This window comes from Rhinolophus ferrumequinum, chromosome 2 (genome assembly GCF_004115265.2).
Source record: "Rhinolophus ferrumequinum isolate MPI-CBG mRhiFer1 chromosome 2, mRhiFer1_v1.p, whole genome shotgun sequence".
In the NCBI taxonomy this organism is placed as follows: Eukaryota; Metazoa; Chordata; class Mammalia; order Chiroptera; family Rhinolophidae; genus Rhinolophus; species Rhinolophus ferrumequinum.
In genome coordinates this window covers 28,309,218-28,333,523 of record NC_046285.1, presented here as the reverse complement: position 1 = coordinate 28,333,523, position 24,306 = coordinate 28,309,218, and the positions used below count along the sequence as shown (strand labels likewise).

Here is a 24,306-nt window from a genome sequence, read left to right as displayed (position 1 = left end):
TTTTTAGTACATTAGGAGTGCTGTGAAGGGACTAGATGTGTGTTTGTGCTAACTCGTGGATCCATTCATTCACTGCTGTTCTTATTCATGTATTTGTTAGTGTCCTAGATACTGTGTAGGTCACAAAAGAATTGTGTGATCTTTTAATATGGCCTATAATTCATTTCTTAGTATATAGGAGCTTAGGTGTTAAACGGTGTTGACCTATCCATATGTAGCTTGTAGTCTTACTACACTGTTGATTGCTTTGAACTGAGCCATGCCTGCATCATCCACAAGAAAGCATTGAGTATCTTCATCTGAGAAAATTGCCCTGAGCTCCCACTGTGGACTCAACTCCCATATATGGCATTGTAACATTTCTAAGAGAAACGTAAGATTTAGTCGTACGCTCAGTATGTAAAAGGAGATAAGACATAAAATACTTCATATGGTATCTGGCACTTGGTAAATGTTAGTTGACTGAGTCACAATCAATTCTGTTATGTGGGTAAATTTCTCTTCACAAAATTGCAGATGGTACAAATCACTGCTAGGTTTCTGTCATGGAAGCAATTAGGCCCAAGATCACACAGTTATATTGACAAGAGAACTTAGTAGTAACAGCAAGATGAGCCTTGTCGCGCATCTTCTAGCACTTGAACAAAGCAGCTGTCCACACACTACAGTGCAAGGTTGCTGACGAGGTATGAATTAGGAAAGCAAGACTTCATGTTCCTTCGGGCTCTGGGAAATGGGTTATTTAAAGAATTTTAGAGCAAATAAAGGAGAATTTGTGGGTATGAATCATCTTGCTTCTTCCTGTTTTCTCCTTTCTGGTAAATAAACACAGTTGTAGTACTTTACGCTTTCTTGAGTTAGAATACAGGCACTCAGACATCCTTTTCTTTAGCAGTAAATGACTTCAGCTGGACAAATAGTATACCCTGCAGCTAATGTATTAGTTGGTGTTATACTCTTTTAAGTGATGGGTGCTGACCCTGCTGAGAGTCTTCTTTTCAATTCAGTCAAGCACACAAAACTTAAGAGTATTAATTAGGGGAAATCTAAATCTGTTTCACAATCCTGCAATCTCAGAAATAGCCAGTGCTGTCAATCAAAAAAATTTCTAGGTAACCAATATGCAGATATTTTTCGATTGATTTGTGAACTTACGAAAGATTTATCACATTTTCATGGTATTAGCTATGGGTTAATATTAGATGTCATGTTTAAATAAATACATGAAGCAACTATAAAGTTCCCAGCCTTTGCAGTTATTACGTGTTGGAAAAAATTTTAATTGTACTTAATTAAAAAAAATAAAACCTGTGTATAGGATATCAATTATGGCTGGTAGTAAAATTGCTAATTAAGTTTGAAACTGTCTTAGAAAATCTGATGTCGATGTCTTCATTAAGAAAATCCTGGAATCTTTATCCTGTTGTTAATTATTGACTTGCCTTTGTTTTTGTATTTGCTCATGCCCTTCCTCAAGTCACATGATGCTGTCTTCAAAACCCCACCTGTTTTGAGGCCTGCCTCCTCTAGAAAGTCTTGAAGTGTTAAGGAAGGCAGATATTAGGGAAGGATAAAAGCTCTTTTAATAGGTATGATGATGACCTCACTGTGGATTAGATTCTGCTGCTAAGACTTCGTGTAGAATCTACACTGTAGATGTTAACCGTCCTTTGAGCTGCACAAGGAAACGAGAGCAGAATGCCATCTGCTTGAGCAGAAGCCCTGAGGGCATCCTGCCTACTGCTGCTGCCACTGTCTTGTCCAGAGCACCCAAGTGAAATGCACCCTGTGTTTAGTGTTTTGTGGAGTAACATATGGGTTGTAAATGTTTTTGTATGTGTTAAATCTTTGATTTAAATTATTTTATAAAAATACCGCGTTTCCCCAAAAATAAGACCCAGCCGGACCATCAGCTGTAATGCGTCTTTTGGAGCAAAAATTAATATAAGACCCAGTCTTATTTTACTATAATAGAAGACTGGGTGTTATATAATATAATATAGTATAAGATCGGGTCTTATACTAATTTTTGCTCTAAAGGACGTATTAGAGTTGATTGTCCGACCAAGTCTTATTTTTGGGGAAACAGGTACCCCCCATTGCAGAGGCTCTCAGTTAAGGATAAGTTATATGCTGCCTTGCACTTAGAACGTATCACTGATTTAATGGTATTGTAGGACACGTTAAAGTGGGTCCAGCATGAAAATTGAGTTGATGAATAGGAGCAATATTGGTATTTGTTGCAATCACGCCCTAAGCACTTTTATGTTCATCTTTTTTTTTAAGGTGCTCCGTCCAGTTCCTTTGGAATTACCTTTGACTCTTTTCTTTCCCTCAAACTTCATACCCATCAGCCTCTTCCTGGAGTACACGTGTGTACGTCTGTCAGAATCTAACTACCTCTTAGCACCTCCATGACCACCATTTGTTCAAGTTACCATCAACTTGTACCTCAGTTATAGCAATAGATTCCTTCCTGACCTTTGTTTTCTGCCTTTTCTCCCCTTCAGTCTACTCTCAACACAGTGGTTAGTATGGTCCTATTAAAATAAAGGTCTCATCTCGCTCGGCTCAATGTCCTTACCTTCCAAACCCTGTAAGATGTGGCTTCTCATTCCTCATCTGACTTCATCTCTTACTTCTCTTGCCCTTGTTCATACTAGCCTCAGACATGCTGGACATGCTCCCTCCTCAGACCCGGTGTGGTTCCCTCCGCCTGTTTGCAGTTATCCACGTCCCTCAGACCTCACTCCATCACTTAAGGGTTTTATCAGATGCCACCTTCTCAGTAAGGCCTACCCTGACCACTCTACTTAAAATTGCAACCCCTTCACTTTTCCTAACTGCCTTCCTTTATTTTACTAACATATTTGTTACCTACTAACACATTTTATAATAGCTTTTATGACAGTTTTTATAATAGCTTTATTGAGGTATAATTTACGTACCATACAATTCACCTACTTAAAATACACAGTTCATTGATTTTCAGTGTATTCAGAGCTGTGCAGTCATCATCATAGTCAATTTTAGAAGTTTTTCATCACATCACCCCAAAAGAAACCCTGTGGTCAGTAGCAGTCAGTCCCTACTCCCTACCCCTTAATCCGCTCCAGTCCTACATAACCACTAATCTTTTCCTTATAGATTTACCTATTCTGGACATTTTATATAAATCATGTAGTATGTGGACTTATTTCTTTCACTTGACATGTTTTCAAAGTCCATGCGTGTTATTAGCATGCATCAGTACTTTTTATGGCCAAATAATATACTATTATATAGATAGTATACGATCTATACTATCTTTATCCATTCATCAATGGATGAACATTTGTGTACAAGTTTTGTGTGGACATACATTTTCAGTTCTCTTGGGTATATACCTAGTAGGAATTGCTGGGTCACATAGTAACTCTGTGTTTACCCTGTTAAGGAACTGCCAGACCATTTTGCAAAGCAGCCGCATCATCTTACATTCCTAGTTTCTCCACATCCTTGCCAACACGTAATTATCTGTCTTTTTGATTCTAGCCATCATAGTGGGTATAAAGTGGTATCTCATTGTGATTTTGATTTGCGTTTCCCTGATGGCTCATGATATTGAGTATCTTTTTATGTGCTTCTCAGTCATTTGTATATCTGCTCTGGAGAAATGTCTATGCAGATTCCTTTGCTCACTTTTAAATTGGGTTATTTGTCTTCCTAATATTGAGTTATAATAATTCTTTATGTATTCTGGATACTATATTCTTACCACATCATTTGATTTGCAGGTATTTTCTCCCATTTTGTGGGTTATCTTTCTCTTTCATGATAGACCTTTGAAGCACAAAAGTTTTTAATTTTGATGAAATTCAGTGTATGTATTTTTATGTGGTCACTTATGCTTTTGGTGTCATATCTTACTTAGAAACCATTGCTTAACCCAAAGCCAAGATTTACACCCTATTTTTTCCTAAGAGTTTTATAGTTTTAGCTTTTCAATTTAGATCCACTTTGAGTGAATTTTTGTATATGATGTGAAGTAGGGGTTCAATGAAGTTCATTCTTTTGCACGTAGATACCGAGTTATCCCAGCACCATTTGTTAAAAAGATTATTCTTGTCCCCACCCTAATGAATTGTCTTAAAATCCTTATCAGAATCAATTGACTATATATTTGAGAATTTATTTCTGGACTCTCAGTTCTATTACATTCATTGTAACTTCTTACATATTGCTATCAGAAGTCTCTGAGGCAGATGGTTTCCTTTGAGCTGTATTTATCTTGCCTAGACTGTGTTCTTATTAGCTAGGAGCCTCCTAGTAATAATAGTAGTTTTCTGGAAGGCTGTTGACTTGGGAAAAGATTTCAAGAAACACACATTTTAAAGCTTCTAAAATTCCCTGCTTAGTTTATGTTTTCTTTGCCTTTGTGAAGTTATATAGGTCAAAATCTGTTATCACGACTTTCTCTCTCTTTAGTCTCTTGGCTCTCCTTGTAGCAGTCCATTTTGAATTCCTATTTTCCTCCAAGGGAGTTCTTTTGAGCCCCCATGGAATTTGAGAGCAAGGCCAAGTGAGTTGCATACATTTTCATGGCATAATCTGGAGTTTCAGCACTGCATGAACTTACAATAAAGCTCTATTCTGATCAAGTACATCCGTAGTCAACCAGCATCCTGGCACGTGGCCTGAATGTAATGGGGCCAGCTGGCAGTCTTCTTGTGGCTTAAATACCATGTTGGACCACACAGGTACCTTTTTATCCCAGGCTATTAATCTTAGAAGTTTAGTTTCTAATCTTAGAAGTTGGAAACTCTTTTGGTAGAGCAGGAAAGTGGAAAATTAATTCTTATTGATGCACTGTAAAGATTGCCAGGAATAACTGGACTATAGGTAATTCAGTTTTTCTGCTTTTCCCAGTCAGTAAACCCAGTAGTAAGTAGTAAACCCCTATCCAGGTATGTATCCTCTTAAACTCCTAAAACAGATTTAACTTAATCATCGTTCAGATGCCTGTGGTATATACACATTCATTAATCCATATAATTGCTTTCAAAATAACTGCTGTCCTGTTGTTTGTTGTAACAGTTACTGTATCCTCGTTCTTTCAAGACACATTTCAGTTAGGTAATAAACACATGGTTTCTTGAGAATTGTAAACTAGAATAAGCAGTTATCCTATTTAAGCATATCCTATCCTATGCTTGCTGTGGTGGCCATTAATTTAACAAATATTTGTGTATCATCAGTATACTAGGACACATGCGAGGTGCTATCTCCATCCGGGTATTGGTGGCACGGTTGTTTGGCCAAGCATTTGTATGTGAAATCACTCTTACATTTGTGATTGCCTTGGAGCTTTCCTCCAGATTTTTCTCCCTACAGGATAGTACATGATTGGACTTATCCAAACATGCTAATAATCAGATACTCATCCAGGTATTCAGTAAATGATAATTAAAAGCCTTCTGTTAGGCCAGGCACTGTGATTGCTGCTGGCGACACAAAGGTGAGGACGAACGGCCTCAGTCTCTGTGTGTAGGCCAGGCGTAGTCGAGGGATGTTGCTTCTAACTCTGTAATGCGTCAGCGGATCCTCCTTACATAGCGCATGGTACTGTGAGAACATGTGGTAGTCATCTACTCATTAAAAACAAACGGAACGAACTTAGGTGATTACTACATTCTAAAGGTGGTTGACTTGAAGATCAGGAGTAGCTTCTGTGAGGAAGTGACAGTTAAACTGAGACCTTAGAGAGGAGTCAGCTGGCCTCCGGGGTAGCAGAGAAGCCGTCCAGACCCAGAGAACAGCACGTGCCAGAAGAACCGAAAGAAGCCAAGTGCGGCAAGGAACCAAGATGGGTACAAGACGAGACTGAGGTGGGACCAGGCACTTCGGGAGCTTGTGGGCCGTTTTGGAGGACTTGCCCTCAGAAGAAGAGAGAAGGAAGCCATTCATATGTTTGAACCAAAGGCCAACTTTTACACAGCTTGTGAACTAGGTTTTAATTAGACCACTTAGCTCTTACTCCGATTTGTTGATTTCCTGATAGAAAACGTTAAAATTTTAAAGTGTCATTAGATAGAGCAGGGCTTCCCAACATGGTGTGTTTAAGAATTACCCGGAGGACTTATTAAAACAAATTTTTGGGCCCCACTCCCAGAGATTCTGTAAGGCTGGGTAGTGTTCAAGAACTTGAATTTCTAAGAAGATGCTGATCCTGCTGACCTGATACGGACCAGATTTTGAGTTGCAGTTTTATTTAGAGGCACAGAATTAACTCACTTCACTTTTTCATTTTCATTGTTTTCCTGCTGTGTAATCAGCAAAGGGTCATTTTTAGTCATATAATAACGAAGAAATATTTTTTCTTTATTTTGGGAGCTCTGTTTTTTAGAAGCCATTTAAAGGTTATAAATTATACTTACCTGTGTACCTTCTGTGTATAGATACGTGGCTCCTTAAGGTGATGTGGAAGCAAATAGCATTAAGGAGAGACATAGCCCAGAAATCAAGATACTTAAAAATCAGAACAAAATCATAATTAACAAAAATTTGTAAAAAATTATTAGTAGTACCTTGACGGCTGTTGAGATTTTGAAATTGAGAACAATATGATTTGGGATTTGGACATAGTGTTTCAACAAGAGTAAACCTATGTATTATTGAATCCGTTTTTTATTTTTGTTTTTCTAGATCTAATTACTTGTTTAGACACTGCATCCAGTTTTTTGGAACCTGAGTTCAGGTATGACCATATTTGTGCCTTTGTTTCCTTAAAGGTTGCTCTTCATCTACTTCATTCTCATTCTTTATACATTTAAGATTAGTGTACATGGTATGACACATAGTCTGTTCCAAGACATCAGTAAATCTGAGTTTATTTAAAGCCATAATGAGATGCTATGCTGTAATTGTAGCATTTGGATCTTCTCCACAATGAAAATGTTATTTTCATGTACTTTAAAACTAGTTGCTCTTCAAATCTGGAAAAACTGCTAATAAAGGTAGGAGAGCGGTTTACCTTTTCTTTAGAAAGAGAAGAGAATGATTTGGGTTGTTACGGAATTCTTCAGTGTTCTTACCCAAGTAGCATTTCTACTACTTATTTGCCTGCTTTGTTCCCTTGTTTCTTGCCTAGACTGGAATGAACTTCTAATCCATTTCCCATTCCTAACCTTTCCTGGCTGTTTTTGGCCAGTCACACTATTGCCAGGTTTTCTAAAATACGTATCTCATCATTCCCCTGCTTAAAAATCTTTAGGAGCTCCTAATTAAGACAAAAGTCATCCAGATTCCTTAGCCTGGTTTTCAGGATCCTTTCCCGGCTCCTTGGGCCATGTTTCCAGTGTCATCTCACATACTCATGTTGAAATGGTTCTGGATTATTTACACTGCTCTGGCCTCATAACTTTTGCCTGGAATCACTTTACTTTTCTCTCCTTGGCAAAATCATGCTCATCTTCTAAGACCATCTCACTAACCTCCCCTCAACTTGCTACCTCTCCCCAAAGAAACTTCAAAGAAGGATTCTCTCTGTAGGAGATGGGTGTTTTCTCATGGGGATCGTGATCAGCAGAGGTAACCCTGGCAACTGTGTGTGGCACACAGCCCTGCAGAGGGTCAGCTGTCCTGTGCTCTGCGCTCGATCTCCATTGCCACCGCCCAAATGCAGGCTGCCATCGTCTCTCGCCTGTGCTACTTACACTGTCTGTCTAATGCTGTCCCAGCTTCCACTCCTGTTCCTTACAGTCTCTTTCCTTCCCAGGAGCCACAATACTCTTTTTTAAAACTATGAACCAGATTATGTATGTACGCTGTCAAAATCCTTTACTGACTTTGTATTTTTACTTGGGAATAGATTCCAGATTCCTCACCCTCGCCCACAAGGCCTTTGCGTGATCTGGCCCCCACCCACTTCTTCCACCTTCTCTCAAACTAACCTTAACCTCTGTTCACTGCACGCTACCTGCCCTGGTCGTCCTCAGGACCACACATACACGCACACGCACATACACGCACACACACGCACAGGCCGTCCGCCTCCTGGGCATATGTTCCTTTCCACTGGGTGCACATCCCTCCACTTGCTCCAGTGACAGCTGTTAGTTCTCTGCAGAAGCTTCACTTCTTCAGAGCCCCGTCCCCTGATCGAGGCAGAGCACAGACTGGGCACATCTGACACTTAACAGTCCTGGGACGTAGGCACACAGTTCCCCAGTTTCCTCACCTGTAAAACGAGGACAGTGAGGCCACCTACCACATAGAGTTGTTTTGTGGCTTACCTGAAGCACTGGCATGTGGCCTGGCACACAGGAAGTTTACTGAAGGTTTGCATTCCTTTTGTTTAGTTAGATTCCTCCCAGTCATTTCCTAGAGTCCCTTTTCTTCATAGCAGCATCATAGTCTAATTAATTATTTGTGTAAGTATCAGTGTCTCACCTCACTGAATGTAACTCGTGAGGACCGGGGCCATGCTGGTTTGGTTGCCCTTTGTAAACCCAGTGCCTAGTACAGCCCAGCATGACAGACAGCGTAACAGACATTCAAGTAAGTGAGCGGGTGGGCAAGGGAGCGAGGGAATAAAAGAATGAATGCCGAAAACATTCTTTAGATCAACTGAAATTTCATCAAGATAGAATTGGATATCATGTAGGTATTAAATATGAATAGGTCTTACAATAGAAATATGCCTGTATTCATTATAAGGTCAAATAATCAAAGCAGTATGTAGAGTGTGAGGTGGTTTTTGTAAATATGTGGGTGAAGATGTGTATGGATGGACAGAAGAAAGGCTGAAAGGGATTTTTAGGAATGCTAGTTCGCTCAAGGAGGTGAAATGATGGAATTTACATTGAACTGAAAAACAGATATGTGATGGTTTTTTGGTCTTTTTGCCCAAAAGGTACAGCACTCTATGTCCTTTAACTTGTTTTTATTTCACAGTAAGTATTGCCCAGCTGGTTGTCTGCTTCCTTTTGCTGAGATATCTGGAACAATCCCTCATGGATATAGAGATGTAAGTTGGATACAGACTTATGTTCAAGTTGTGATAGGACTTCATTTTTTTACAACTTCAGAATAGATAGATGTGTACTATTGTGTATCTTTATTTTGATTTTTTTTCTGGGAATTATTTCCTTTTTAGTAATATGTAATGTTTTATTCTTTTTCTTCTCAAAATATGTTCTGTGTTTATGGCATAAGTAATCTATCTTACCCATGTTTATTGGGAAAACTGCCCAGATCAACCAATTTCTTGAAGAAGTGTGTCTTATTTACGAATTGTTGGAAAAAAATTAAAAAAACAAATCTTTTCTTTTTCCCTCCTCCAGTCCTCGCCGCTGTGCATGGCTGGAGTGCATGCAGGAGTGGTGTCAAACATTTTGGGTGGCCAAATCAGCGTGGTGATTAGTAAAGGGATCCCATACTATGAAAGTTCTTTGGCTAACAACGTCACATCTGTAGTGTAAGTATATGTGCAGTTTATAATAAGCGTGCCGGGCAGGGGCAGAATAAGGACTCATTAGACTTCAGTAATATCACAGTCAGTGGTGTTCATACAGTACCACGAGGCCAGTAAGCCCTCACATTTGTGTGTGCTCAGTGCCTGAGTGCATTGAAGAGGACAGGCAAGGTCATCCTCCCTTGGCTTGTTCTTCATCATAAAGGTAGTCATTTGAAAGCACGAATTGTTTGTTTCTTATTTTCTAAGTGTTGAGAAAGCCTGGCGTGAGAGTCTAAAAGCCAAATCCTTCCTTCATTTTGAAGTTCTGAAGGCATAACTACTCTGTTCTTTACTCTGTCCATGTCACCCAGGATGCATTGGGGGTAATTGGAATACTTTGAATGAAAGTTAGATCTTGACATAAATCAAAGGTAGTATTGTTATGAATCCCCTTCTCATCCCAAGAAAATATTTGCAGAATGTATTTTCATGGTATCTACGACATTCTGTTATCTTAACAAAACTTAGACTGGGCATCAAAAGCAAGAGAAGTTGAAACATTCAGTAGAAATGCAATACTCCTGGTCTGTTTTTGTCAATCTTGTCTGTTAGATATGCTCAGTCCTACGGACAGGACCAAGCCTAATTGAAACCAGCTTTTCTTCAGAGGTCCTAGGCCAGCTTTCATTCAGAACACGGGAGCATGATCCACACCCAGGGCAGCAGAAAACAGGAGTCGGCGAACTTTTCCCGTAAAGGACCAGCTACCAAATATTTTAGGCCTTTATGGGTCACATGTCTCTGTCACTTATTCTTTTACGTTTTATTTACAACTCTTTAACCATTTAAAAACCATTCTTGGATCACTGACCATGCCATGCATGGGATATCATTTGCCCATTTCTGGTGTAGGGTCAGCTACCTTCTTTTGATCTCTTCTAGATGCTTTTATGCAGGTCCTTTCATTCTTTTCCCCTGTTCTACCTTTAGAAAGATATTTTTTCATGAATTCTTTTTACACTTAAAAAAAAAATAAGGAAAGGGTATATCCCCTTGTAATGGTTTGAATGTTGTGCTAAAGGCAGGAGATACACTGATGATTTTATCCCGCCAAGTTCCTTAGAGTCTTCTGACCAGATGTACGGTGACCTAGTCACTTGCCCCACCCCTCCGTTCTCCCTAGTGCACCTATTCTGTCCGTTACTTTGAAATCCAAATGCAGTGCTGCATCGTAACACTGAAACTTGTTGTTCTTAGATATGTTGGTTTCCTGTAACAAATGCAGTCTCTTAGGAGGAGCCAGCTTTCTTTCTGTTTACCCAGGGAACTGGAGCCTCCGTACCTGAGAGTTAAACACCTTTTGGTGTACCTTCACCAAAAGTCATAGCCACAGAAAAGTCTTAGGAGTCAATTTATTTCATGGAAAACAATTAGATAAATATATATTAAAGGTTATGTGGACACATTTGCATAATCATGTCCTCTTATGAAACTCGGAGCTAGATACTTGTAGAGAAAGTTGTTTATGCTGGTTTCAGAAGTTCTGCTTAGAAATGAGACATTTTTTGCTAATACATAGCCAATACATAGTTGCTAAAACATAGTTCTTTATACAGTAAAATGAAAACAACTGAAAAAAATTTGCTAAGACATAGGGAGAAGTTATATGTTAATATGAGTGTCACCAAAAACACCTTTCTCTCTTTCAGGGGACACTTGTCTACAAGCCTTTTTACATTTAAGACAAGTGGTAAGCCTTTCATGGACTTCATAATTTATTATAATTTGTATAGTAGTTAAATTTTGGACACTGTATGTCAGGCATTGTGTCATTGCTGTTTTTTGCACTTTCTCATTTAGTTGTCACAATAATGCTACAATTAGGTGAGAATTTAATATAATGAATGAAATAAACTGAATGTTTATATTAGTAGGGAAGTGATCATGTAAGCAAGGAAAGTTTCTTAGAAAAGGTGATTTTGGAACTTGTATGAAGAAGTAATTAATTCATTTGACTGAAACTATTGAGTACCTTCTTTTATTCATCAGGTACTGTTCTGGTGCTCAGCAAACAACAGTGGGCAGAACTAAAATTCTGCTTTCCTGGAGCTTACATCCTGGTAGTGAGAGATTGACAGTAAACAGTGAATAAGTCAATTATTTGTAATGTAGTGTTTACACTGTCATAAGAAATGTAAAATAATAACGCAAGGAAGGATGGGGGTCAGGGCAAGCCTCATGGAGAACATGACATCTCTGTAAACACTTGAAGGAGGTGAGGGGGTGCTGAGTCACCCTCTGACCTGGGGGTGTGTCCCAGGGAGAGGGTAATGTATCTCCATTAAACTAGTGGTTATTGCTTGTGAGTAAATGTGGACGTTTTCTGGCAAGACACCGAAGACATAGACCCAAGAAACACTTGCCTAGTTTTGAAATTTATTACAGTATAGTGTATGTTAATTAAAGGTACAATAGAAAGTTTGCATTTGGCAAGTTTGTATAGATACTGAATTTATATCTGGAAACAAAGTTTTTTTTTTCTTTTTTGTGTCAGGTTGTTATGGAACACTGGGGATGGAATCTGGCGTGATTGCCGATCCTCAGATAACAGCATCGTCTGTGCTAGAGTGGACTGACCACACAGGGCAAGAGAACAGTTGGAAACCCGAAAAGGCCAGGCTGAAGAAACTGGGACCTCCTTGGGCTGCGTTTGCCACTGATGAATATCAGTGGTTACAAATAGATCTGAATAAGGAAAAGAAGATAACAGGTCAAGAGACATAATTTTCTACAGTAATTTATAATACTGAGTTTATTTGGAAACCTGGTGACAACCCAGGTTTTTATAGAACATTAAGTCACTGCAAATTTAATTATGTGGCTTTAAGTTTTCCTTACTGGTGTTATTATTACTGAAGATGGTTTTATAAAAAACATGATAGACGAGAGGAGATGGTATTTGATTCTTATTAGGTTTATTTTTCATTGTAATAAATTCTTTTAATGTTTTAGTAAAGTGATCTTGAGACGTCTGAAACATCCATCTCTTATAGTCATTAAGATAAATTTATGTTCAAGGAGTCAGCTTTAAGTGCTATAAATAACATTCCACATGTGCTGAGTATAAATTTAATAATTTGAGCAACTTAGCAAATGGTCAGAATAATTGGTTGGGATTGGTTTTATTAAAGATTTATTTTGCTTTGGTACTGAAAATAATACCCATAATCATCTTTAACCTGTCCATTCCCAGAAAGTCATTCTTACTCGGTAAGTGAAATATATTTTACAATGATAAGAACACAACCTGCTAAAATAGAATGGTCCTTTCATTGTGTCTGTGCATAATTCTTCCTCTCTCTACAAAGGAACAAAGCCAAGGATTTAGTTGCTATAAGGAAACTTTGCAGTTAGATATGGTAATGTGTCATGGGCAGAAAGGTTTGAGCAGTGCATGTTAGGTGTTCATGTTTCAATGGTGAGCAGACTTCACGTAACAGACTATGTGCAGTAATGAAAGCAACTCTCCATCCCCCAGGCATTGTAACTACTGGCTCCACTATGGTGGAGCATAATTACTATGTGTCGGCCTACAGAATTCTATACAGTGATGATGGACGGAGATGGACTGTGTACAGAGAGCCTGGTGTGGAGCAGGATAAGGTAAAATGATTAACAAGGTATTTTTAAAAAATTTTTTAAATATGCCTTTGCCAAAAGTCACAGAAGCTCTCCTGTGTGCTGTAAAAATTAGATGTCATTTGGTCTCACTCTGCGCTCTTCTGGTTATTTTAGGTAGTGTTAGTTATTGGCCTTACCTTTCTAACCATGGTTAGTAAGTTCTGTGGTTCTAGCTCTCTCTTGATCATTTTTGTTTTTCCACTACATTTTTAACTCTTTATTTCCCCCCACTACATTGTTAACTCGATTTTTAGATACTTTATTAAGAAATTCCAAAATGGGGGGAGGGGAGTGGTAGACGAGGGTAAAGGGGTCAAATATATGGCGATGGAAGGAGAACTGACTCTGGGTGGTGAACACACAATGTGATATATAGGTGATGTATTACAGAATTTTATACCTGAAACCTATGTAACTTTACTGTTATCACCCCAATAAACTTTAAAAAAAGAAAAAAGAAATTCTAAAATGAAACTTATAATTTCTTATCTTTAAAAAGCTTTTCTTATCAATCCACAGAATGATGGAGAAACTGATTTGTTCCCAGATTTTTACACTGTAGGCAAGGGGGACAAAAGAGAAAGGTAGAAGTGTATTAAATTATAGGATATCATAGACTTGAAAGGTCATTTCAACATGACCTCACCAACTTTGCCTTAGAAAACGTCTACATTTTCCTACCTGAGGAATTTCCGTAACTTCTGTGGTCCTTATGAAATTGTTTTAGTTAGCAGAGCACGACAGCACTGAAACGTGCCAGATGGGATGACGAGGGGTGCAGAGTAGGCAAAGGCGACTCTCATCTGCATGTTGATCACTTCCGCCTGGGCTCCTGGCCCTTGATCCACCAGACGGCTCTTGTAACTGGAAGAGTCCCTGTCCCCAAGGAAGGTAGATTCCTCTCATCTAGAATTGAAATTATGAGCACATATTTTCAATGAAACTTCCCTATGAGTGTTGTTTCAATTAAAGGATGCTATCGGTTCTCTATCATATATAAGATTTGCTAATATATCTTCAATTACCACTTGTCTCTCTGTTCAAAAAACTGCAGGGGCTCCCTATAATCTTGCATATGGATCTAAACTCTTCTGCTGTTATTCAAGGCCTTCTTTCCCCTCTTCTCCTTGGTATCACATGAACTTCATCTTTGGTGAGCCTCTACCCATTGAAGCTAATAACAATATTATCTCCATATCTATCGACTTCTGGTTAATGCCCCCAACTCTGACTGCTTTTTACATTTAGCACATCCATGTGTATTTGTATAACATTTATGGAATGTAGCTATTTTTTTGAAATTATACGAATTATCCATGGTTATATTATAAAAACATCTAACAACATTTAAATTATATTTCTGAAAAAGACTGTTGTTTTATTTGAAAGATAAATTCACTTGGTTTACAATTCTAGGTCGACAGTTCTTTGTTTCAGTACTTTAAATATGCTGGTACACTGTTTTCTGGTTTGCATGGTTTTCAGTGAGAATTCTGCTGTCATCCTTATTATTCCTTAATATCTAATGTCTTTTTTCCTTGGCTGCTTTTAAGATTTTCTTTTTATCATTTGTTTTAAGCAGTTTGATTATGATGTGCTTTGTGCAGTTGTCTTTATGTTTCTTCTGCTTGGACTTCTTTGAGCTTCTTGGATCTGTGGGTTATAATTTGCATCAAATCTGAAATATGGTAGGTCTTTTTTTCCTTCAAATATGTCATCTCCTCAGTTCTAATTACATTAATATGATGAATCTTGAAGATTTCCCACAGTTCATTGATGCTCTGTTTTTTTTTTTTGTTTTTTTTTTTTTGTATCTTTCTGTGTGTTCTTGTTTGGAAATTTTCTATTGTTTTGTCCTCAAGTTCACTAATCTATTCTTCTGAAATGTCTAATCTGCTGTAATCCCAACTTGTGTATTTTTATCTCCAAGATTGTATTATTCACTTCTAGATTTCAGTTTGGGGCTTTTAAAATTTCTTCCGTGTCTCTCCTTAACGTGCTCATGCTTTTCTTTACCTCTGAATCATATGGAGTATGTAATAACTCTTCTAATGCCCTTATCTATCTGTTGATATGTCATACCTGGATCTTTTTATATTGATTGATATATTATGTGTCATATTCTACACGTTTGGTAATTTTTAATTGGTTGCCAGACATTGTCAACTTTGTTTGTTTGGTGCTGGATTTCATTTTTTATTATTCCTTTAAATGTTTTTGAGCTTTATTCTGGGACACAATTTACTTGAAAATCATTGTCTTTCCAAGGCTTACATTTTAGCTTTCTTAGGCAGGACTTGAGCAGGCTTTTGTTCTAATTTTCCCCTGCTCCTGAGACAATATTGTTCTAAGTACTCAACCCAACATCTCATGTGTTATGAGGTATTTCCACTCTAGCTGTTGGCAATGTGAGCTGTTCCCAGCCCTGGCTAGCTCTAAGAGTTGTACTGTCACCTTTCTGGTGGTTCTTTTCCTGTCCATATATAGTTTCTTTACATACTGGTGAAGATTTAAGGGGAAGCTCCCTGTAGATCCTAGAGGTCTCTCTGCAGTTCTCTTCTCTCTTACACTGTGCCATGCAAATTCTAGCTACCTTGGCCTCTCCATCTCTGAGCGCTATCTCTCCAATTCAGTGAGACCACCAGACTCTCCCTAGGCAATATTGAGGCAGTCGAAGGGCTCGCTTCATCTGTTTCCCTCTTCTCAGGGAGCATTGCCTTATGCTCCCTATTATTACCCAGTGTCTGAAAAACCATTGTTGTCATATATTTTATCCGATTTTTCAAAGGTTTAAGGCGAAAGGATAAATCCAGTCCGTTAGTCAATCAATGGATAGAAGTGGAAGTCTTTGCATTAAATTATATGAAATAACAATCTCTTGCCTCGCTTACATTAGTCCGTCCACTCCCTCATCTACCTCCAACTCAAGGGTAATTGACGTATTCATTTTCACACCCTTTCTAAGCAAGCACATATGTGTGAGCACATACATCCAGATAAGACAGCTTTTGGTTTTGTTTTCAGAAAATGGGAATGTATATACAACTTGTTTTCATAATATGTTGCTTTTATAGTATGCCATATTTGTGTGTGGTAACAGTCAATAAAATTTAAGTTCCTTGAGAAGTGGGAACCTTGACTTCCATTTCCATTTTACTCTCATGCCACCTCGCCAACCTCCCTGTACATAAGGGTTCATAATAAATGCTCATAGTTTAAATATAGCAAATCTTTTTTACTTAGTTTTTCTAAAATCTTTCCCCTTTAAGCTTTTTATAAAAATGAGACAGCAGTATGGAGTAAGATCTCAGGGATAGTTTTTATGTCCTAAAATGATGTTTTGTTTATTATTCCTGTTCCACTAATATAATAGATTGTAAATAATTGCTTTCATTTTATTTCAGAGTAATAGCTGAGGAAATAATGGAAGCTTATTAGTGTGGCGATTATTATAACTTCAAATAAACCTCTTAGAAAAATGAAGGATACTAACACGTCTTAAAAGTTTACAGTGTAATGCCATGTGAATCAGCCAGAAAGAAAATAGCTGTAATATTTGGAAATGACGTGATTAAAAAAAGTAAACATTTACTTGCTCTTACCTTAACTGATAAAAACAAACCACTTTGATTTTAGGCAGGTGTTCATTTATTAATGGTCTTAAGAAACTACCTAGATGATTTTGCCTGCAGGAACAGGGAGGGAGGACTCTTTTTTGCTTAGTAGAGCCCTATACGTAAGTCAGAAGACACAGATTCAAATCACTGCTCTACCGATGACTGGCTGTGCAATCCACTTACACTCTGTAAGCTGCAGTTTTCTGGGTTCTGCCCGTTTCGTAGGGTTGTCATGAAAAGCGCCTGAGTTAATTATAGGAAAATGCTTTGTAAAGAATTAAGAGCTGTTCCAGTGTAAGGTACTATCATCATTTGCTTGAAATAGTTAAAGGAATGACACAGTCACTTGAAATCATATTTTTACCTAGTAATTATTCATATAATGCATTTGTTGCTGTTTAGTTGTGATCATTAAATTAAAGAACAGTGTCACTTTTCTGATTCAAAGAGCAACAAAAAAACAGAATATAGGAACTGTGTTTATGTGCTTTATCCAGTAGGGGGCAGTATATATCTGTTATGTGTTTGTTAGTATGTGTTCACTTTCAGTCTGTTTATTGAGAGAAAAATTATGAAAACTACAGTAAAGCAGTTCCTCTAAGACCTCCTATGTTCAATTATCTTTTACTTTGAAAATAAAATTAGCATATTTAAATAGTTGGTACATCCACGACTAGTTACTAATTTATTAATACAATATACTGTCTCATTGCAATTGAAACCCTCTTCCCAAATTGCCAAGTTGGCATTTTTGTTGTGTTTATATCATCTTAAAATCATTTTTATATTCCATATTTTCCTTTTATAAATTTTTAATGAAGAATGTGCAGCATGTCGATAGTTTTCCTAATTGTGATGAACTTATTTTCTTAAACATTAATTCTTATTGTCATACTTTGCAGATCTCACTTAAGGCCCAGAGCAAAAAAAAAAAACAAAAACATGTTTCAGTGGAGCAATTTAGCCCTGGCCTCTGTTGATGTAAAGTACCAATTTTTTGTTGTTTTTTAAAGATATTTCAAGGAAACAAAGATTATCACCAGGATGTGCGTAATAACTTTTTGCCACCAATTATTGCACGTTTTATTAGAGTGAATCCTACCGAATGGCAGCACAAAATTGCAATGAAAGTGGAACTGCTTGGATGTCAGTCTGTTTCTAAAGGTAAAGCAACAGTATGTTTAAGACAGGTTATTTTTCTGGAATTATTAAAAATGCAAAGTGCTGTTCTCAGAGAATGTATTAATAATAATGTGAGTGTTTGACCTCTGATTATAATACCTTCTTAAAGGGATTTTTAAAAGGAAATAGTTATCCTATTAAAAAGTTAGATATCAAAATAATTTCTAAGATTACAAGTAGGAGAGAGAACATTGTTGATGAGATGATGTAATGAGACTGCTTTCCAAACCTAGTCTCAATCTTAGTAATAATTTTTAATCAGGTCTCATGTAATATAATATTTGTATCACATAAGCACTGATGATTATAATAGTAACCTTGGTCCAAGTGACTTTTACTTTAAATTAAAAGTGGGAACAACTTCCTCCAATGTTATATAATATTTGATTTTGGTTTTTGTTGTATCCTTAAGAACTACCTCAGTGCCTGATACATAGTGGGCCCTCATATATATTTATTAAATGAACGGGGGGGTGGTATATCAAATTGTGTCGGCACTTTACAGCTTTGGAGTTCAACATCATCTGCCTCCCCATTATTCTCTTTCCTGAGGTGACTCGACGACAATGTAATTATTGCAAAATTGAGAAATCCCAGCATATTTGTACATTTAATGCAAAGTATATTTAGCCTTCTGACATATTTATTTCTAAGATTTAAAATTACTGTGCGTTGAAAATTACAGTTTTAACTATGATTTTTATAAACAAAGTGTGTAAATTTTTCTAAACTATTTTTCAAGGTCGTCCTCCAAAACTTACTCAACCTCCACCTCCTCGGAACAGCAATGACCTCAAAAACACTACAGCTCCTCCAAAAATAGCCAAAGGTAGGTCTCCTTTAAATGTGAGAATTTGATATTCCCTGGATTTGTGGTATAATTTTTCATAAATATGTTAAAAGCATTTTACAGTAACTTTATTTTAATCAAGTTGACATACATAAAAGAATAAAGAGTTTTTAAAACTTTTTTCAAGGTCGTGCCCCAAAATTTATTCAACCACTACAACCTCGCAGTAGCAATGAATTTCCTGTACAGACAGAACAAACAACTGCCACTCCTGATATCAAAAACACTACTGTAACTCCAAATGTAACCAAAGGTAGGAAAAACCAAACATTCACACCTGTTATGTAGTACTGTTCTATTTTGTCTTTAAGTTTCAATGATATGTGTAGCTGTTAAACCCTCAGTTTCTTTTCCTCTATGTTGTAATTTTTTAAGTATAGCAAAAAAAATTGATTCCCTTTCTTAGGGAAAAAAAATGCATTGCTCTAAGTTTTATTCTCTGGTACCATGTAGAATTGTTCTTTAAATATTTAGAGATGGCTGCTGTATACCAGGCCTCCTCTTGCGATTTTTGTCTCTCTACAGCTAAACATGTGGAGTGTCATGCCTAGAAATATTTCTAGAAATAATTAAAACCATAGCAGGAAACAAGCCTTTTTTTCCTGACTACATGTTAATTTGCTGGATAGGGAACTTGATGGCAAAAAGAGAAGAGGGGAAAAAAACAAGTTTGGGTGAAAACTAATACTTTAAAAAAAAATACTCTGCGTTAACATATTCATAAAAAAACTTCGGTCTCTTTAAAAATGTTAACATTTATAATTTTTCAGATTGTAAGTATAATGTTTTCATAGAATTTACTTTCAAGTTTTGTTATTAGTGTTAAATAAGTATTAACATATACAAAACATAATAGTTCTTTGATTTATTAGTTGTGGAAAAACAATTTCAGTGGAATACAGGAAGAAAAGCATCAGTGTCCTCGAGGAATTAGTCTCAGTGTTGGCAGATAAATAAAGCACACTCATTTCAAGAGCGAGGAGAAGAGAAAGCCATTCATTCAGAGTGACTTGTGCCACATAGAACTGTAATCATTCTCATTTTCTGAAAATTTGCCTGGATTCAGATAACTTTCTCCAACTTCCCATGTGTCAGTTTCTTTCCTATCTTCTAAATTATTTCCAAACAGATCAATTTCTTTCTCATGCTGCAGGAAAATCTAGAGAGAAGCAAGAGTTCTCAGAGCCAAGAGATCTTAGCATCCACAGAGAGAGCTTCTTACCAGTTTGCAGAAGGCATGTGTTTAGGCAGGACCCCAGACCACATGCCTGGATGGAGGGCCCGTCATTTAAAAGTATTGCTCATCTTAAAATCTGATTATAGAATCATAAATCTCCAAATTAAATGTGTCCTTAAAGAATTTTCTCCCAGAACTAGGATCCTGGTAAGCTTAAAATGAATAAGAAAGAATGACCAGGTCTTTTTAATTGAAGAACTCGTCTTCCTTTCTCTGGGACTGTGATGTATAGACTTTTTATTATTTTTCAAAACTAAGCAGATGTTTTAAAGCCTCTGGTTAAATCAAACTGTAGCCATCTGAACTTGACTATTCTGTCTCCAATTTCACAAATTTTAGGGATAAAAAAGCACATTTACCTCTCTGAATTCTTAGTACTTTCTAGCCTGAGTCATGATTTCTGTTTTATGCCCTTCTCCTTTCTCCATTTTTACATCCAGGCTGAGAGAGATGCTGGAGAAAAGCATGTCATAGTCAGTTTCGTGCCACTGTAACTTCCAGTTCCTCCCTCACTGGGGCCCTCAGCATCAGCTCTGTTTCCCTGGTTGGCTCTTCTGTCTGTTCTCAATAGTCACTTCTCCATATTTTTTAAACCCTTGACCCAGAGATCTTCAGTCACTTTCAGTACCTCGTGAACTTCGCAAAGAAAGTAGAAGCTATTAGGAGGAAACTCCTTTTTGTGGAAACTACACACTCACCTGTACCCTCTGTCCACTGAAGTAAAAAAGGGAGGTTCCTTGTACTGCCCAAGGCTGATCACTTCACCTCTGCCCTAGTTCTCATCCATCCAGCTCCTCAGAGGTCTCAAGTTATTGCTCATTATCTTCCTCTCCTGTGTTGTCAGCCTCTTTCTCTCTGTACACTTATAAGGAGTAAATAAGCTCCCCCAAGTCAGGCCTGACACAGTGTCTGGCCCTTTGCCCCCGGTAGCAACCAGCAGTTGCTACTATTGTCTATCATCTTGATGGCCAAGAGGGGTTTGACAGATGAAGGAAGAACCTCTGCCCCAAATAACCTTAGGCAGACTATTAACTGGGTCCAGACTACTACCTGAAGTGAGTATAAGGGGATTAAATGACCTCCTACTCCCAGCAGGCTCCTGCATTGTGTTGGTTTCTGCCCTGTTGATATAGTGGCTTTCTATACTTAATAGTCCATTGTTAACTTCCCCTGTCTATAAGTATTGTACCATGATGTTGCAACATCATCTCCATTGGCTGGGTAATATTTTACTACCAGTATAAGGAAGCTACCATGATGTACTTATTCCCTTTCATTGTTGGGCATTTGGATTATTTCCACTTTTTCAGTCTTCTGCAGATACAGAAGCAAACCTCTTTAAAGATACATCTTTGAATGTCATCTTAATTTTGTCCTAATAATAAATTCTAGATATGGAATCACCAAGCAATAGGGTTTTATACTTGTTGCCTCAAAATAATACAGAATAGATCAATTTATATTCCCATAAAAATATGTTTCCTAATATCCTCTTCAACAATTACTTCTTTTAAATATTTTCCAATTTGATAAGCAGAGGTAGCATCTTATTATTGTGTTTTTTTTTTTTTTAATTTTATTGGTGAATATTGGGGAACAGTGTGTTTCTCCAGGGCCCATCAGCTCCAAGTAGTTGTTCTTCATTCTAGTTGTGGAGGGCGCAGCTCACTGGCCCATGTGGGAATCGAACCATCAACCCTTTTGTTCAGAGCTCACCCTCTAACCAACTGAGCCATCCGGCCATCCCATAGCATCTTATTCTTGTTTTAGCTTCTGTTTCTCTGATTACTAGCGAGGCTAACATGTTGAATGGTCACTTGATTTTTTTAATGTCATTCATCTTGCCAATTTTTCTGTCATTTGTTTTTGACTTCTATTATATCTCATGTGTTTTAGTAACCCTTTATCACAGATGCAGAAAATACATTTTCTCAATTTACCATTTGTCTTTCAGTCATTGTCTTGGTGATTTATAAAGTTACTATGAAAAATGTTAACGTAATACGAAGATGGAACAAGTAATATGACAAAGTTTCATGTATCCATGAAAGCTTCTACAGTGGCCAACTCATGCCCAGTCTCATTTTGTAAATACTATTTCTGGTATCTTTTGAGATAGAAAGCTTTGAAGGCTGCTATATTTCCTTTTGATTCTTTCCCGTCCTGATTGCTGCTCTGGTCTGTTTCAGACGTAGCCTTGGCCGCAGTCCTGGTGCCTGTGCTGGTCATGCTCCTCACCGCTCTCATCCTCGTGTCGGTCTGCGCCTGGCATTGGAGAAACAGGTGAGGGCGTCACCGATCCGCCTAACTGGTCCTGGAGGGGACGGTGCCCAATGCGAAACACGAACCAAGTATAGAAGATGAACTACCAGTCATCTTTTTGGGAGGGAGAGTTAAGATAGTCATTAAAGTAAAAATACATGTTTCTTCTTTATTCACAGAAAAAAATACGTTCCGTTACACAGTCAGTTACTGAGTACCTTTATTGTATCCAATTCTGCAGTGCATGCTGGAATAGACACATTAATAAGAACAGTGTCTGACACATAAGAGGTGATTAGTAATACATACTGAAACAATGAAACACAATTCCTGTCTCCAAGGTGTTTAGCAGGGTGGACTCGCACAAAATAAGGAACTATAATACAGTCTGGTAAGTTATGTATGAAATACTGGGGAACACATATGCAAGAACCATGAGCGTTACCTGAAAACTTCTCTTCAAGAAAGAGGAGTGCATGTTTCAAGTTTGCATGTTTTACCAAAAAGAAGGAGTTGAATTTGGAGATGGTGGAAGGTAAGGAATGGCCCAGACTGAGGGAGTTGCTTGAGTGAAGGCACAGAGGTGTGGGATGCAGGCAGAATAGTGAGTCATCTCGTTTGGGTTTGGCACAGGAGAGCACTGAGAAGTCACCCTAGAAATGCAGCCTGGGCCAGGAGCCGGGAGGGCTTTCTGGGGGAGAGAAATTTGAATTTCATTCCGTAGATGGGGAAATCATTGAAGAGTGTTAGGCACACAGGTGGTATTAATCAGATGTTTGTAGAAAGATAGTGGCAGGAGTTTGAAGGATGGATTGAAGAGGAGAGAGTAGAAGCAGCAGCGAGATGAATTAGGAAAGTACGACGGCCATGCAGGAATGTAGCACAGCCAGTCTAGGAAAGGGAGCCAGATGGCGGGGGAGAGCGGTCCCAGTGGCAGTGTTGGGATGCGTGACGAACTGTCATGTGGAGGAAGTAGGAGGGATCTAGGATGATCTGAAGCTTCTGGCTTGTGCAGTTGGACCAGTAGAGATGTCATGAGCTGAATTCACAGAGCAGGAGGAGAGGTTTGGTAGAGCAAGACACTGACTTCATTTGATCAGCCATTCAACAAAGACCTGAGCTCCTTCCTGTGCCAAGTGTTGAGCCGTGTGTGGGGAGTCCAGTGGTGACCCCCAGAGCTTACAGAATGGAAGAGAATACAGTGCAGGAAACTGTCGGCTGTGGGACCCACATGGATCCCAGCGCATTCCGGGTTCATGGTGCTGGGAAGGCTGTCTGAGCAGAGACCTGACAAGTTAGTGTGAGGGCAGTAAGGAAAAGAGGAGGGCGAAAGCGTTAGGAAAGGCCAAGAAAGAAAGCTCGCAATGCTCTCAGCGGACCGGAAGGCAACAATAGAACGATGAGAACAGCAGCAACAGCTAATTTTCACAAAAAAACAAAATGCTGATTGTAGGTGTTACTTTACATGCTTTCCATGTTTGAACTAATTTAATCCTCAAAACCTATGAAAAATGTACTGTTACAAATCCCATTTTACAGAAGAAGAAAGTGAGATAGCTTAAATAACTTGCCCAAGGTCGCCTGGCCAGTACGCAGCAGAGTGGAGTTTGGGATGTGGCTGAAGAGCCGGGCTCTTTACCACGGCTGCCTCTGAGCGTCTGGTCAGCCGGTATAGTCTCATCCACTGCGGTTAAAGCCCAGGGGCCCTGGGCTGACTCTTGGGGAGGAGAGTTGATGAGAGGGAGGCAGGAAGCAAGTTTGGGCTTCAGTCTGGGGTGGTGTTTAAGGACCCCTGCGGACATTCAGACTCCCAGGAGGCAGGAGGAATACATGTCTGCTCAGGACAAAAGGTCTGAGCTGCAGAACTGAAGTTACTTCTGAGCATGGTAGTTGAAACTTCTGAGCATGGTAGCTGACAGTGGGCTTCATGACAAGGAGTAAAGGAGGAGATGCCATGAAAGGGCTATGGAAAATAGTGAGGAGGAGAATAATACAATAATAAAAACAGCTGCAACTTACTGACTCCTTAACCCATGCCATG

General features: G+C 38.3%; 1 protein-coding gene across 1 annotated transcript in view; it reads left to right on the top strand.

Moving 5' to 3' along the window:
* DCBLD2 (discoidin, CUB and LCCL domain containing 2) overlaps positions 1 to 24,306 on the top strand; it is a 77,076-nt gene that overhangs the window by 45,337 nt on the left and 7,433 nt on the right. The window contains exons 4-13 of the mRNA XM_033088903.1: positions 6,685 to 6,736; positions 8,935 to 9,007; positions 9,324 to 9,457; positions 11,146 to 11,186; positions 11,991 to 12,206; positions 12,975 to 13,099; positions 17,748 to 17,898; positions 18,659 to 18,745; positions 18,894 to 19,019; positions 22,193 to 22,286. Coding sequence (XP_032944794.1) covers positions 6,685 to 6,736; positions 8,935 to 9,007; positions 9,324 to 9,457; positions 11,146 to 11,186; positions 11,991 to 12,206; positions 12,975 to 13,099; positions 17,748 to 17,898; positions 18,659 to 18,745; positions 18,894 to 19,019; positions 22,193 to 22,286 — 1,099 coding nt within the window. The remainder of the gene's footprint in view (positions 1 to 6,684; positions 6,737 to 8,934; positions 9,008 to 9,323; positions 9,458 to 11,145; positions 11,187 to 11,990; positions 12,207 to 12,974; positions 13,100 to 17,747; positions 17,899 to 18,658; positions 18,746 to 18,893; positions 19,020 to 22,192; positions 22,287 to 24,306) is intronic.